General features: G+C 39.3%; 1 protein-coding gene across 12 annotated transcripts in view; it reads right to left on the minus strand.

Annotated features, from left to right (window-relative positions):
- PHKB (phosphorylase kinase regulatory subunit beta) overlaps positions 1-17,743 on the minus strand; it is a 102,995-nt gene that overhangs the window by 60,172 nt on the left and 25,080 nt on the right. For all 12 annotated transcript variants that reach the window (XM_081118058.1, XM_081118059.1, XM_081118054.1 and 9 more), the window contains 4 exons: positions 14,699-14,798; positions 10,085-10,192; positions 8,294-8,374; positions 5,609-5,724 (listed from right to left, as the gene is read on the minus strand). In XM_081118058.1, coding sequence (XP_080974184.1) covers positions 5,609-5,724; positions 8,294-8,374; positions 10,085-10,192; positions 14,699-14,798 — 405 coding nt within the window. The remainder of the gene's footprint in view (positions 1-5,608; positions 5,725-8,293; positions 8,375-10,084; positions 10,193-14,698; positions 14,799-17,743) is intronic.

Consider the following 17,743-nt stretch of genomic DNA (forward strand, 5'->3'; position numbering starts at 1 on the left):
ATCAGAGTGGTGTCAAAAAGCACAGCTAAAATAAAAAATTAAAATAAGATCCATGGTGTTATAATATGATGCCCAAAATGTCCCTGTCTCAATAAAAAATCACTCATCATATCTGGAACCAAGAATATCTCCGGCGGGATAATAAAGGACAATCAGTGGATGCCAGCTGAGACGCAGGCGGTGCTGGAGTGATCTGACAACGACGTTAAAGTGGCCATGATAAAAATGCTCCAGTGAGCAATTATGAATATGAATGAAAAAGAGGAAAAGACAGCCAGCCTCGGCTAAGAAACTGAAAGTATCAGCAAAGTTTTCAGAAGCAAAAAATACAGTAATCAAAATAAAAGGCTCAGTGGGCAGGATCAGTGTCAGAATGGAGGAGACAGAAGCATAACTAAATTGGAAGGTAAAACAATAGAAATTATCCAATACAAACAAGAGAGAGAAAACAGACTAGAATAAAGAGAGCCTCGAGGACTCGAACATTCATGTCACTGCACTTCCTAGAGGAACGAAGGAACAGGGCAAGATAAAAAAGTACTGGAAATATGGCAAAAACTTTCCAGTACAGCTACAGATTCAAGCAGCTAAGTGAAACCGGAACAGAATGCAATGAAAGTATACATGCTGGGTCACATCACAGCTTCTGCAAACCAAAGACAAAGGAAACATCTTGAAAGTAGCCAGAGAAGACGCTTGACCTGCAGGGGAAAACAACTGAATGAGTCTGAATTGCTCATCAGGAGCCACAAAGGCTAAAAAAATGTGGCATCAAAAAAGAACTTCCCCGACCAGACATGGCCTAGCTACTGACCCTGAGCGACAGGATGTGCTGGAAGTTACACTGCATGACCTCCGAGACTAGATCATAAAGGCAACCCAGCCACTTCCGCCCCTCTCTTTTGGGATGTTGGACCTTGGGACCCAGCCAGCATGCGGCCAGGAAGCCTGTATGGAAAAACTTCATGTATGTCATACGTGAGGTTTTGACTGTTGACTGGGACTGCAGGTTCCAGTCAACAATCCAATACCTGAGGATGCCTTCAAGTTGGCTCCAGCCCCAGCCCCAGCCGACAGCAAACATGTAAGAGGCCCTAAGCATGCACATGCTAGTTTAGCCCCGTCAAACCTCAGAACCACGAGAATTCGTAATAAGAGAGAGTTCTGTGCCTCTACATTTGGGTGGTTTTCTTGCAACAATAGGTAACCAGAAAACAACCTAAGTAGAGTCCCTAACTCTACCGTGGACCCAAAACAAGTGGGCTGGCTGCGCATACTTAGCCTTGTACACTGCAAATGAAAGCCAGCAGTACTGGCACAGGCATCTAGGCTGCTAGACCTTAGGGAGCAGGGAGCCCGGGGGGTGTGCATTCTGACAGCTCATGCAGAAACATTCATTGTCGGCTCATCTGCTTATTTAGGAGTGTGTCCCTGAGGTCCTAGAAGTTCTCCGTTAGCTCCCAATGTATAAACTTTTACATGCATTTAATTGAGTAATACCAGAAAACCTCCACTGTCAGTGTGAGGTACACGTGTTTTTAAGACTGCATGAATAATAACTTATTCAAAAAGCAAGAACCTAAGAAATTCTGCACTGCAGGAGATATACAATGTAGCTAGCCCAGGGTTCCATCTTCGACAGTGGTGCAGAAAGACAGCTACCGGATGAATTTGGAAATTGTCTCCTAATTAAAGCATTACAAAAGAAACAAACACTGTACCCGGACTAAGAAATGTTAAATTCTTTCTAGTTTAATCTTCTTTCCCAATGCAACTGGCTAAATAATTGGACTTAATTGAAATGTACAAATATGTTAATTTATTATCCCACTGTATATTTAAATCTCTGGCAACAGCAAGCTATTTAGAAAATGAAACACACTCCTAAAGTGATCTTCTCATTGGCAAATATAACACATAGTGTTGTTAGAATTGAAAATGTTTACCTAGCACAAGACATTCTTAGAAAATTATTCTAGCCCAGTTGGAGTGACTCAGTTGGTCGAGCATTGTCCTGTGCACAGAAAGGTTGCTGGTTCAATTCCCAGTCAGGGCACATACCTGGGTTGTGGGTTTGATCCCCAGTTGGGGCACGTACAGAAAGCAACTGACTGATGTTTCTCTTCCACATCAATGTCTCTCTCTTTCTCCCCCTTCCTCTCTCTAAGCACGTCCTTGAGTGAGGATTATTCCATTATTAGCTATTGAATATATTGATATTAGGTGACCAGTACCAAAAGAACATTTACCACTTTGATTTTCACGAAGTGCTACTGCACTGTTTACTTAAGAGGGCTGAAGTAAAGTGAGGTTTTCTCGGTAGATAATTTGTAATAAAGTGATTTGTTGTATAAATCAACACTTTTCTACAAAAGATAATGGGTTTAGACTAGGTGATTTGCAAGCCCACCTGGACTCCAAAAAATTAACTGGCAAGTACGGGAACTAAATTCACAACCACCTGTCATTAACACTATGCTTTAGCTCCCTGAGCTACCAATCATACCTCCTCAAAGGAAAAGGACTGTGAGTCCTGTGGTTTTAATGGATGTTCATGGATTGTTCGGTCTGGCAAAAATACATAAAATGAAGCCCAATAGATGGGTAGTTGCTTCTACTATCATAGCTCAAAGACTGGAACACCAAAGATGGCTTAAGACTTAGCAGTTAATTTAAGTAACAAGCCCTGTACGGAGTAAAGTGGCCACTAACAGCATCTTTAGCTGGGTAAAGTGGTGCTAGGACGGCTACGTATCTGATAGTTCAGTGATGGCGACAAATTGTGCTCTGTCTCTCGAGCTCCTGCTCAGGACTGAATATACAAAGACACAGGAGAATGGCACAGACAATCAGAGGGCAAGAGCAGGAGGCGTACACTTAGAGCCAGGATCTGCAGACACTATTTCAGGGCAGCTGGAATTACAGAAATAGCCTAAGATATAAAAGGGTATTGTGCTAAGTAGTCAAGATCAGCTCCAGCCAGGCAGACAGTTCTGAGACTAAGAGTGGTGACTCAATCCTGGCTGGCGGTAGCTCTCCATCCATGCCCAGGACTCCTGCCACCGTCACTGCTCCCAGGAGGACCAACTTCTCCTGCACCTTCAAAATAGACCCTTTTGGCACAGAAGTGACACTTCCAAAATGGGCTGTGGAGATCAGAACTCAGAATCATTTGGAAAAAAGATATGCTTAAAGTTATTTTGGGGAATTGTAAAGTGTTATACATGGAAAACTAGAATAAAAATGTTAAATGTATAAAACCCATCATCCAAATCTAAATGACAAGCTTCATTTCCCATCCATGTGCATAAAACTGGCTTGCAAAAATTAATATTAATTTTGCTTGCAAAGGGTAGCAAAGAACATCACATAATAACCTTCCAAGCCCTGAAATAAAATCTTTAATGATTCAATGTCAAGACTGACACCTTGGTTACAGGAAAGCAATTTGGAGCCTCTGTTTTTTTCACTAGGGACGTTCCAACATCCTCACTTTCTAGAGTTAATGGTAATTTTTACCCAAGGTTCTTTCTGAGTTTACAGCAGGTCTCAGATAACGTCCTTTCATTTCATGTCGTTTCAGCACAACACTGCTGAGGAAATAACATCAATTCCCGGTGGAGTCCCTGGAGTTGGAATGGTGTCCCCCGTCTGTGGGTTTTTCTGGGGACTCGTTTCCAATGTCCTCCCACATCCCACGATGGGCAGGTTCGGTGAGCCCGATGAGTGGCCTGTGTATAAGTGGCCTGCTACGGAAGGCGTTCTGTCTGGGGTGGGGAGGGGGGAGTGTCTGCCTTGAGCCCTGAACTGGAACAAGCAGGCTGGAAAATCATTCTCTCACTGTTTTTTATTAGTCTTTCTTAAATGTTTGTGTAGCTCACATTTCTCTCGATGTTTAACATCAGAAGTGTTTGTGTCCTTATTTAGAAGTCCGGTGGCATTTTTGTGACCTATGCCATAGGAACTTTACTCTCATTTATATCAATTAGCCTTCAGTAAAACTGGTTTTGTTATGTGTTATTTCACTTAAAGTTACAGTTCCCAATAAGCTACTGACAACATTAAGTGAGGACTTACTGTACTACAGTTTCTATAAACAGAAAAGCCCCTACTCAGATATTTTATAATAAAATGTCAGTGTGATCGCATTGGCCCATATGAAATGGTTACTAAAAAGCAGAGAAGGGGTGTGATAAAAGGTAAGCTTTTAAAAATCACCTTTTCTAGCTGAGCCCACCTTTCTCTATCGTGTGGCTGAGGCTCTGGAACACTGGGAGCTTAATCTGGATGACGGCTGAAGGGTAATGTTATCTTACTATTTTTCATTTGCCAAAATTTGCTTAATGTCTGAACTGATCTTTCCCTCTAGGTATTGGCGCCTGCACTGATTGCTGCTGTTCTGCTCTGTCAGAGAAATGCCTCGTCCAAGTCATAAACTTATAGGAAAATGGTTTTATATTAGTTAACTGGCATTAATCAGAGGTCCTTTTCGTTTCCATCTTTGTTATTCACAGGCTCAGAAGTGTGTGCGTACACTTGTATTCTAGTGATTACATATATATATACACATACACACATGCTACACACACACCCACATACACATACATATGCTACATATACACATGTATCTACCCATACACACACATGTATATCAACATATATGCATGTTAATGCGGTCATTACAACAACTTCATAAAGTAGGAACTATTATTACCTTCATTTTACAGATGGGGAGACTGAAGCATTGGAGACATTATACAGCTAGTGACCGGGAGCCAGTCTTCAGTTTACTAAACATCTTACATCCACTTAATTTTTTCTGTGATTAGTCCTTCTATCCAAAAAAGTACAGAGCAGCAGATTCCTCTTAACCAGTGTTTCCTAAACTGTTTCCCTACTTCATTTACGTCTCAATGGTCTAAGCTGACCTACAGCTCATCATCTTTAAATTCTCAAATCTTTTAGTGTGCAACAGGCAAGACCCATTGAGCTACACTTTTTAGTTAAAAGATGAACTCCAGGGCATAAATTTAGAATACCTGAAAGGTGCAATCAGTCACTAAAACTATTTCCCTAACCCTAAGGAGAAAGGGAATTCATAAACTATTAACGTGAATCGACAGCCATTGCTATTTATTCAAACCCACTAAACCAAAGCTCTGGAGGCTGATTGCACCTCTTCTAGAAAATGATGAATGTCACGCAGAATGTGAAAGGCCTGAGCCTGCCTGGTTAGGGTGGAAGTCTGCTCTGTGCTGCGGAGGGATTTCACATGTGATGCATGCACGCTGGTGTCTGGCAATTTCGAGCCTTGACTTTCAAAGAGCATCTGTGTGAGGGGAGGAAGGTCAGGCCCCGGGTGGGAGGCTGACACACCAGCTCTGACCCTGGAAGGCTGGGAAAGACACCCGCTCCTCCCCGCACCTGTTCAAGGGCAAGAGAGCTGACTCTTTAATTTTAAGTGAATTTCATCTGCATCACATATAGAAAAAAAGGAGATGAAATTAACATAGAAACTACAGTTCCAATCTAATACTCTGATTTTTATTCATATTCAAATTCACACATTTAAATTAAAAAAAACCCAACTCAGAAATCAGCAAATTACCTTGAATGTAGCTCCGTGCTGCCATTATTATATTTGCTTCCTCTTTCCCAGACACCAAAGTCAGGCACCCGGTAAACTCTTTCTACACAAAATACAAGGTTTTGAATAAAAGAGACCTAAAAGAAAATAAATGGAAGATAAGGACACATGCAGGAACAGACGCTTAGATACTGACAAAAACAATTAGACACCATTTGAAATCCAGCACGTTCTGACATGCTGAAATTCTCACGATGACTACATCACTACCAATACTGTGTTCAGGCCTGAAGTGAGCGCCTAGTATTGTGCCACACGGACATAAAGCTGCCATCCTGCCACAGGTGCTTCAACCGTAATTCTTCAGTGATGTATCTATCACTGTTTGTGAGGGCTGTGCATCTTAAGAATTAAGAAAAACATAAAGCACTGTTTTATAGTAGGTAACATCTGGAATTTCCAATGTGCATATGAGATGTCAAAAAAGTCTAAAACTTTGGCAATAAAAAGGTATTTCTCCGTTCTGCAACAAGCCAGACCCATGTTGGGTCGAGCTGGAGTCCCGAGTCTATTACCCCTGGAATCTATCTTCCTCCCACCTTTCCATAGCTACAGGTTCCCCTTCTTATGAACTCAAAGCTGACAGTTGGAGGTGGGCTCCAAACAATAGCCAGGAGTCACACAGCTTCCAAGTAACAATTTCAGACGTTTGATGAAATTTACATTCTCAAAAATAACTGTAAAAGCAAAGATTATGGTCAGCTATTTAATACAAGTTTATTCATTTTAATAAAGGCATTCTCTAAGTAGGGTACTGGTCCTGATTACAGGTTCTTAGTTTAGTTGTCATGTCTGGTTCAATCTGGCAAACCGAACACATGCAGTAGTAGTTCTGCCCACCCTTCATCACAAGGCCCCTCTGGAGTGGCGATACATACCCCCACCTCCACCCGGCACACAGAATGGCAGAACCTTCTCAAAGTCTCATTTATAAGAGAAAGAAATCATGTCTTCAAAGGAAGCTCATTCCCTGAAAGGTACTAGGCAGCCCATTTACTGGCCTCCATATGATCCTGACACAGCCCATAGGCTCTCAGGAGAAAGCTAGTGAGCAGCAATAACATTTTATTATTCCAGGGTTTTAAGTGTACATGTTGAAGGCTTATTGATATTGGCTACATAAAAATTTTATATTACCAAATAAAACCTACAAGGCCGAGAAAAAGCACAAGAAAACAAAAAATAAATTCAAGAAGAAAATACCAAAATTGCTTAAGTATAAAACAGAATGCAAAGCTTAAAGCAATATCATATTTATAAAATATGTCAGGTGACAAGTGAAGATTTAAATGAACTATGGTAGATATTGAGAAAGCAAAAAATAAATGTTAAAAATTGAAAATGAAAATCAAATACCAAACAAAATGAAGCCATCACTGACCCAGGCAATTTTACCACTGCCATTAGCAACATGATGGGAAATCGCCTGCAACCATCACATTGGTTGCTGCTTATTGTGAACAGATACACACTGGGCTCTGCTGGGACCCGAGCTACTGCCCCTGTGCCTTGGAGCTCCTCTAAGTGGCGAGACGGGAAAGGCTGAATGAGCCCGTTCCGGGAGCCCTCCTCTCCAGGTCTCACTTGTATTTGTTTTACATTTAGGAGTCTGCTTAAGACTGGTCTGAAATAGGGGTCCCCAATCCCTCCCCTACCCAAAATACCTGAATACCACCATTTCACGATATTGTTAAAAAAGGAGAATGACTTAGATGAAACAAACACATGTAATTCTTTGATGAATCAGGCAGAGGAAACCTTAGTGATTATTTATTTCTTCATATCATCATTTCTTGTTATTTCTCTTCATTCCTAAGTAGACTTTACTTACTGTAATTAAAAACTACAGCTGGAAGGACCTACAAGACTATAAGCCACGAGAGGGCAGGACTGCACGCACCCCCTTCAGAGGTCTCGTGATGGTCCTGGCGGTTAGTGTCTGACCACGCTTTCCCTGCGTGGGTCACGGGACAGGAAGAATGACCGGTCCACACAGCATGCCTCTTCTTTGGGGACCTCCTGTTGTGTGTACTAGCTCAATAAGAGCCCTGTGTTGCGGCTGTGACTCAGCTGAAAGTGTGTCGCTGGTATGTGTGTGCGCGCGCATGTATGCGTGCATGCGTGCGTGCTTGTGAGTATGTGTGTGTGTGTGTATGTGTCTCCTCAACTCTGGGCAAAAATTCAGTTCAAATTCCCAATAAGAGTAAGAACATGGTATTTATCTTTTGAAAAACATCAAGAACCCTGCTGAGAGCACCACAAAAATAATACAATATGATAAAGGTATCTTTCTATGTTTAAAAGGATGGGTTGCAAAAAGGAATGATGAAAAACATAACTGAGAAAATCTGCAAATGCCATTTTACTTTCATTGTCACTAAAACTTTCTGAAAGTTATTTCAGATCACCTTAAAAACAGCCTTCATAGGAGTACAATTTCATAACTTGTTACATATTTTTTCATTTTCAAAGTGCCTTGTATTGAAAATATGAAGACTTTTTGATCCAACATCCCAAATCCAGTATCTGATTATATGAACTGAAGAATAATCCATTTTTTATGAAACTAAAAATAAGTTTTAAAAAATAAAAAAAAAGAAATCCTTGGAGATGAGATTTGTGCTGAAGAATTTGAGGAGCGCGTACCTCGTCTGTGTTGTAGATGATCTGCAGGCCCGAGGAAATCATCTCCACCAGGTAAAGGAGGTACAGAGACACCGCATTGATCTGCAAGTGAACAGCAGTGTGAGGGGTTCCAGGAAACAGTGGAAATATCATGTTACGAAGTGTAAAAATAAAATTACAAGTCATTTGCTCTTATTGTGGTCTATAAAAAGTATTTCCCTTCCTCGTGTAAAATAAAGGAGCTGTGGGCTTAGTTCCTAATAAAATCCCAGTTTCGTATATAAAACTCTAAAATCCTCAAATTCACATGATGGTTAACACCTGGTTAGGCAAACGGCCACAGGTAGAACTTTTAGCAGGTGTTTCTATAGCATTTTTTTCAGACTTATTCTCAAATTTGGGACTAAAACACCCCTATATTGGAATAGTTTGCCCCAAAGGGAGCTATGTCTTGTCGATCCATCTCAAACCTGTGCAAATGAGAAAGCTGTGTGTCCAGGATGGTGGGGACTCTGCCAGCCACCACAAACAATATGCATCTAAAAAGTCTTCTTTCAGAGAAGACAGAACTTATGAAAGCAATTGCAGGCACATATTAATTTTAATCAACAGTATAGCATAGAATTTAAAATCTACTTATGAACAAATGGCTTCAAAGAGGTTTCACTCCTCCGGACAACCATTTAGGGCTACACCTCCAGGAGCTCTCTGCTCTGACTTTTGAGATGCTTCTGTGAGAAACTATCACTGACAAACTGTAAAGGGACTGCCAAGTAGCTGGTCAACCAGCATTTATTGAACACCTACTGAGCTTAAATTCTGGGATTAAAAAAATAAATGAGCCATTAATTTCTGAAAACCCCATTTTAGATAGTAAACATTTGTCAAAGCAAGAGGTACATAGAACCTAATTATGTGAGAGTTATAAAAAGAAGGCGACAAACGACATATTCATATACTACTAAGTCCCACTTATTTATTGGTTACAAATAAGAGTTTGTGCTGCATAGAAATGGGGACAGTGCACTATGTTTGGAGGAGTCATACTGAAGTAAGACATTTCTGATCGCTAGAAACAGTAACTATAAAAAGAAGGTATTCTTATTTTAGTACAAAATAATGAATAATAAGTATTCTGTCATAAAGCTCACAGAACCAAAAGATAAGCAGGAAGGAAATGCATTACAGATAAGTAACAAACATGATATTTGTGTCCTGGAGCCAAGGCAACAAGATGTCCACTTGAGAGCAGCACAAAATGTTGAAGCAAAACATAAGATCCTGCAGTGTGTTCTTAGCACAGGTACAGAATTTAATACATTATATCAGACAAAATTTACAGGCTCCAGAGTGGCTTGTGGAATCTCATTTTAGTGTATGTCTTTAGCTTTATTGAAAATTTATATATTAAAAATGAATTGCCATGAACAGAAACTTCTGATCTGCTGTTACAGCCCTGTCAATGCTGTTACTCCCTGGTTCCTAAGTGTTGAAATTCTTTCAAATTTAGTAATAAGTACAAGCTTTTGTCATGGAAAAAACTGTAGGATTCCTTCTTTTAGATAGTCCTAAGAACATTATAATCATTCCAGTTGCCCTTCTAGCTTGTGGACCAAGAAGTCAGTCAAATTTAATATTCAACCACAATAACTAGTTCAGCCCTGGTGGTTAGCATTTCATTCCTCATTTCATGGTTGGTTTTCTTCTTCCACTTTGAACAACTTATGAAATCTACTTTTTAAAAACTGTAAATAGCCTGGACTCTTCTCTGCAGTAGAGTATAAATAGAGAAGACTTGTAGTGTCTTCTCACCTGAAGATGGCCATACTCCTCGTAGGAGAGGACCTCATCTCCTGTGCGCACATTGAATATCGAGTGAAGACACGTTGTTGGGCGTGGATCTTGCTTAAACTGCTGGACCTAGAATCGAATATAAAATTTACACAATACTAGGCATGTTCTCATTCAAAATTAGAGATTATAAATTATTTTTCATGAAACTTTTGAAAGAGGAAAGTTACAGCTTATAGGTAGAGAACAGAACAAAACAGAAACGTTACTTTTTCTGAAAAACAAAACAGACAAAACACATAACTGGTAACTTAATGGAGTGAACATGACTGTTGAATACTTACTTGGTATTTCACAAACACAGCAACTCAAGTGTAACAGGGAGCACGTTAATGTGGTAACAGTGGCTTCTGCAATGCTTTGAATTGTATTCTAGAGTCGAATAATAGTTTTACTCAGTGGGACAGGACTTCTGGGCTTGTATCCCACTGTCCTGCTATCTGGACATGCTTACATGACACTCAATGAAAAAGTGCTTCAGGCCACCACATTCTAATTCAGTAAGTGTTCATAGCCTCAAATGCTGCTTCCTTCTCTAAGGATCACAAAATATAACCTATGCTCCTATCGACATGTTTTCCTTTCCTTTTCCACCTACGCACTTACTACTAAAGCAGCAATTCTAAGAGAATGTAGTCCATGCCTTTATTCATTCAACATAAAATTCAGCCATTTTGGAACACAAAGTCAATGCTAAATAGTCTAACAGGACAACAAAATCATCTACTCGTCTGGATCCCGGCAATTCAACCTGGCAAACACATACTGATACCAGCTGTAGGCCAGGTGTTGGGCTGGCCCCTGGAAGCACGGGCTGCCAGCAGCAGAGGATGAATGGATGACACAAGACTCTGAGAAGGCAAGTGTCCTCCCTCTGAAAAGATGTGACGACAGTATCTGGGTGGTCATGAGCTTGCCTCGCTTCACTGGGCTAAGGTAGCTACACACAGGCATATTCTCTGCTCCACCTTCAAAATTCTCATCCTTGAAACCCTCCCTCAAAACCTCCTCTCGAGTAAAGTCCCTTCTGAACCCCAGTAAATTCCTTTCTCTGGATTCCCACATCAGGGTACTTATCCCTCAATTATTTCTACTGTCTTTTATGTTTATTAGATACCTGTATCTCCCACTATTTTATAAGCTTCTGGAAGCTACACTATCCAATACGGTAGCCACTAGCTACATGCGACTAATTAAATCACAATGAAATAAAATTTCAAAATTCAGTCCCTCAGTCACACAGGCCACAATGTCAAGTGCTCAGTAGCCACATGTGGCTAGTGGTTTCTGCATTGTTCAACACAGTAATACAGAACATTTCTACCATCACAGATGTTTACTGGACAGCACTGTGCTAGATGGTACTGCGCTACCTTTGTAGTGCCCAGGAGCCCTGCACAAATACAACCCACCCCATGACTGAAGTCAACCAAATCAAAGTCAGGGCCTATCAGCAGGTCATCAGGAACAAAAGAATGAGGTAAAAGTAGGACGTGCTCTGTAAAGTGACCAAGCCATCCAGCGCTAGAAGGGTAAGAAGGCTATCGCTTCTCAGTACCGACTGCTGGCAGTGGTCTTGGACTGCACAGATAGAAATCCATGTGGTCACTCCTTCCACACTGCCATGATTACCATCTCTGCTGAACATTATTCTGGAGCTTAGACAAAAATATGGTTAAATTAAAACAAAATCCATCTTGCCTATTTAATAAGGATCTATAAAGGGATATGGTCTTATCAGTTTAATAAAGTGGCTGCTGCAGCTGTCAAGGCAGTGTTTGTCATTTGTCTTCTAGACACACAGTACCCAGCAGGAGAATTTATATTCAATCACTGTGTCAGGGGAAAGGCAACTGCTAAACAATTCAAGATGCTCAAATGGAAATTATGTAACTATGCTTTCAGTCTCAAAGCTGCTAAAGGACAAATAATTTAAAATTTCATAAAAAAAATAAGACCCAAACTCTATAAGCTTTGAAATGTAATGGGGGGAATTGTATGTGAATTACAGACAAAAAGTACTCTTGAAAGCAGTGAAAATCAAGGAGACATCAATTTGTATTTTATGTCTGGCATCTGGCAAGTAAAAGTAAAGAATGATTAAAGCAAAATTTGCTACACTAAAAAAATCTAGAATAATGTTTTCTTTCTTCTATTTTATTTAGATTTTCTGAAAACATTAATCAATGTAAATAAGTAGCTTCTCATTTAGGAAAAGGTAACTTCATCCATTCTTAATGTATAACTGTAAAATATGCACTTAGGTAAGAAACACCATCTCACAAGGCAATCCTGGAAGAATAAACCTTACAAAATTTTAATGATTTCTCATGAACTGAAAATTACTTAGTAGCATTTTAAGCAAACAAATGTTTAAGTCAATAAAGGCAGCAATGTGCATAGCCTAGTGGAAAGCAAGTCTCCACCCTCCAACCTGCAGACTGAATCAATGTTGAAACATTCTGAACGCTTCTCCTTAAGGACCATGAGAAGAGTAAATGACAGAATGGGTGCACAAACATTCAGAGGCAAAATACCTGATGTTAATAAGTAAGCAGTAAGCAGTAAGGCGTGCAAGACAATGATAGACGTCAGACTGCTCTATCTTCTGCATATTTACCCACTCAAATCCATACTAAGTTAAAAATATCTTTTAGGTAATATTCTTAGAAAATATGTTGGGAAGTATGCCTTTCAATGAGAAATCAGTGGAAGTAGAGGCCTTAGACTTCCTTAGCCATGATTTCACTTAAGAAGACAGAGAAGGTGAGCCTTTAGGTCAAACAGTAAATGAACACTATAAACAGGCTTCCTTTAGTTTTAAAGAAAGGCTAAGAGATACATATTTCTCATTTTAAGATATGGTGGCATTCCCTGCTGTTGTGGAACCATGAAGGTAGGTGAGAGCCAGTAAGATGTTAAAGTACAGTAGGCAGCAGGGAGCTAGACGAGTGGTCCAAGCCCCCCGAGCCAGCCCTCATGTCATCTGAGGATTATAGTAACATCCTCCATTCCTGCTCTGACAAGTGGGGATCCACAAAGATTATAACAATAAAAATGCTTTAAAATTTTAAAGCCCTACAGTTTGTGGTATGCATAAATACCTAATCCCCATGTCATCCACATCTTCTTACAACTCACTGACTTCAGTGATCTACCATTGTTCATACAAGGAAAAAGATGTTTATCCTTCATAATTTAAGGACTTCAAGACAGCTGAAGTCATATGCAAGATGTACTCCGAAAACAACATAATAGCGAAGACTGGTTAGTGAGGTGGGATAATACTTAGAAAGGGAAATCAAGAATTGACTAAAACAAGCCAGAAAGAAAAAACTGCATATTACATCACTCCCTTCCTTCTGATGAGCAATTATAATTTAGACCTATCAACTAGCTCAGCACACACATGAAATTCATGGCTCTCAGCATTTCCTTGAGAGAAAAGTTGAATTCACAGATATTAGGTGCTCATGAAATGATGTCAGATAAACAGAAAACTTCACACACTTAGGGAAAAAAAACTTTAATCGTAATTACTTCAATTATATATGATATACTGGTGTAATTCAAGTATGTCAGTCTGACATAGTACTTTATTCCAAGCATTGAGAAACCTTTATACTAATGATCTGCAAAGTCAAACCTCAGCAGACAAATTACAGGTTTGTAACACATCTCTGTTGTCAGCTTAGAATAAGTTTACTTCTTCTGCCAAGTGACATTTTCTCGTTGCCATATTTTGGTGACAGAATGTAGATGATTTTCTTTTTAAGTTTTAACTTCAGATATAGGTCTTAAAGAGAAAACATGCCATCACATTTTTTACCCTTTTCATGCATAAATTAAAACAACATAATATTCACATGATAAAAACATACAAAATGTTACAGAATCAAGACTGGCCATATAATTACTAGAGTCCATCTCTGCTAATGTATCATCAACCTGGGGGTGGACTTGGGGACACGTGACACACTCATACACATGGAGGGACACATTCTATTAGGACCCAGGGACACAGACTTGTAGGCAAGTAGGGAAATATCTCATTATACCTGTATGGTGCTTTACAGTTTACAAAGTTTTATTATGTATATTACTTTTTTAATTTCCACGGTAACCCTGTGCAGCTTGCTTTTTCTAAGTCTGTGATTCCTGTCTTTATATGTAAATGAAATATATTTTTAAACTAAAGTTTATTTAAGCCAGAGCATTCACATGTCCAAATGGAATTTTGATATGGATTTTCTCAAATAATATAATACTGGGTAGAATTATGGTTATTGTGAGGCTCCTGAGAAACTAAGTCTTTATCAAGCAAACACCAGATGCAAAATACAAACAAACTGAAGCCTAAATAACAATTCTTAATCAGCTGTAGCTGAGGCACTTCTTCCATTTCAGTATTCTGAAGCCGTGAGCTGGGCAGGCAGAGGCTGTTCCAGCCTACCTGCCCAGGATGCGGCTTCACCTTCTGAAAGTACATTCTTCCTTGGAAGACGCTGCTGCTCTATGGGTTAAATTAATCCTCCGGGATGACGTGAGGATTCCAGTCCAGCCGTGGTGTCTTACCTTATCGGCCTGCCGCATATAGCAGTAGAGAATTCCTCGCATGCATTTTATAGCTGAGTGCTCCAGCTCATGGGTCCTTCCCTTGTCATCATCAATGCGCCTGGGTGAGAAAGATAACTCATAAAAGACTGGAAACGGATTTGAAAAGGAAGCAGTGCTTCTGATAATTAAGCATTTAACTATCTGGCTAATCCTATGTTCTGGCAACATCTACTAATTCTCTCACAGTGAAACTCTATTTCCCAGCAGATGCAGAAATGCTGAAAAAAAAAATCCTATGATGAAAAATGTGCAGATTTCTCCTTTTTCAAGGAAGTAAGTCAATTGCTTTAAAAATAGCGCACAGTATTTTCCACACAGACTTGGCTGAAATTTTAAGCGATATTCCTATATTGGAAAAATCTACCAAAAGATTTTTTAAACTCACTGTTACAGAGTAGACACAATTTTTAGTATCAGTCCCTTTAGGTTATGCAACGGCCACTTGGATTCAAGGAAACACAGGTTCAGGTAGGCGTAGGCCTTCTTTGCTCTGCCACATATTATTAAATGACTATTATTTAGTAATGAAAGGTGGGCACTTCAGTCAAGGACACCTTCAACTAAATACACATCCAGTATGATACATGATGGATCTGGGCATGAGGTTTTATATTCCCAGGTCTTACTTTAAAAGCAGTTGACCACAGTTTACATTGCTTGCTTTTTAAAAGAAGAGCTGAAATCTAACTATTAAACTAGGCTAGCATGTCCTATGTCCTTATTACAGGTCAGTGACTGTGGGTATTGAATGGGGACAGCATTAAATCTGAAGACTGCCTTAGGTACTAAGGACGCCTTAACAACATTAATCCTCCCTGTTCATGAACATGGTATACCCTCCCACTTATTTGTATCTCCTTCAGTTTCCTTCTTTAGTTTTCCAAGTTCAGGTCTTTAACCTCTTCGGTTAAATTTATTCCTAGTAGTTTATGCTTTTTGATGCAATTGTAAATAGGATCATTCTCTTAATTTCTTCTTCTAATTATTTGTTACTGGTGTACAGAAATGCAAAAGATTTCTGTATATTGACTCTGTATCCTCCAACTTTATTTATTCATTCTAATAGGGTTTTTGTTTTGGGGGGGGGGAGGTGTTTTGGTGGAGTGTCTACAGTTCTCCATATATAGTGTCATGTCATCTGCAAATAATAAGTTTTACTTTTACTTTCCAATTTGGATGCCCTTCATTTCTTTTTCTTGTCTGATTGCTGTGGCCAGGACTTCCAATGCCATGTCTAACAGAAGTGGCATAGTGGGCATGCTTGTCTTGTCCCTGATCTCAGAGGAAAGGCTTTCAGCTTTCACCATTGAGTGTGATAGTAGCTGTTGGTTTATCATCTATGGCCTTTATTATGTTGAGATATGTTCCTTCTATACCCACTCTGAGAGCTTTTATTATAAAATGGGATGTTTAATGGACAATGGTGGGGAGAGGGACTGGGGAGGGGGAAGGGATGGGGTGGAACAGGTCATTAGGGAGAAAAAGGGACATTTGTAATATTTTAAACAAAAATAAAATTTAAAAATAAATAAATAAAATAAAACGGGATGTTTAGATTTTGTCAAATGCTTTTTCTGCATCTATTGAGAAGAACAGATGGTTTTTATCCTTTATTTTTTCAATGTGATGTATCTTTCAGAGTAGATACATCTACTCTGTATCTATAAGATACAGAGGAAAAGACCTATACTCTTGTATTTTCCAAGCAATTTTCCCACAACATTTCCTTTAGAAAAATTTCTAATCTACAGAAAAAGCTAAAAGGATACTACAATGAATAAACCTTTTACACTTCACCTGGACTCACCAGTTGCAAAAATCAGCCTGCATTCTCTATTTATAATTTGTTTTCTGCATAATTTAAAAGTAAACTACAAACATCATTGCCCCTACATACTAAAGAAGTATCTCCTAAAAACAAGAGCATTCTCCTACATAACTGTAATATCATTATCATACCCAAGGAACTCAAGATTGCTACTATATTATCTAATACATATTCTACACCAAATTCATCCACTTATCCCCAACATATACTTCATAGTCTTCTTTTAATGCACGATCCTTGATTGAATTCCCTCAAGAGTCATGCATTGTGTATAGCTGTCATGTTTCTCAAGCTTTTCTTAATCTAGCCATTTTCACACTTATTTTCTGATCTCTATGATAGCTACATTTTTAGGAGTCCAGGCAAGTTGATTTACAAATAGCCATAGTGGGGCTTTGTCTGATTTTACATTCACAGGTAGATCCATTTAAACACTGGGAGGAAATCAGCATGGGTGATGGGTACTTATCACCACATCACATCGGAGGTGCCCATTATGGCTTGACCACTTGGAAAGGTGCTATGGGTGTTCCCTGTCCTCCTAAGACCAATGGCAGGATGACATTTAATGAACTATACTGTGCTTACATAAACACATGAAGAGATGCTTGTAGTGACACTGCAACAGGTATGCTGCATATCATCTTAGTGCTTGATTTTCCTTTATATATGCACCACATCAATGACTTAAGACTGAGGAATCATGTTCATGTGAAAGATACAATTTTCAAATAAGAAGTGCATGCACATGTCACCTTCAGAAAATTAATATTCAGAAACCTAATCTTAATGACAGTTAAAATGTATCACCACCAAGGATGTGTCAGGACACACGTTGATGCTTTTGATATGTAATGAAATAAATAAAGTAAGGAGAAACTCGGTATTGCTCAAGGATTTTTTTTTACTTTATAAAAGAATTACTTGATTTTCAATCAGACTTAACAAGTGATACTCCAGTGAAGAGCAGTGAGAAAAGCACTGAACTGTGGTGGTAGGGGGGATGAGCCCTGGCCCTGGCTCTACTATTAACTAGTTGTGTCATTTTGAACAAATCTTTAACTACTCTGGGCCCCAGTTCTATCATGTGCAATATTCAGTCACCATCTATTCCCTCTGTGGTCAACACCAACCATTTTAATGAGAATGGGAAGTTCATTTTGCCAAAAACTAAT

This window comes from Miniopterus schreibersii, assembly GCF_964146895.1.
Source record: "Miniopterus schreibersii genome assembly, chromosome: 18".
NCBI classification, from domain to species: domain Eukaryota; kingdom Metazoa; phylum Chordata; class Mammalia; order Chiroptera; family Miniopteridae; genus Miniopterus; species Miniopterus schreibersii.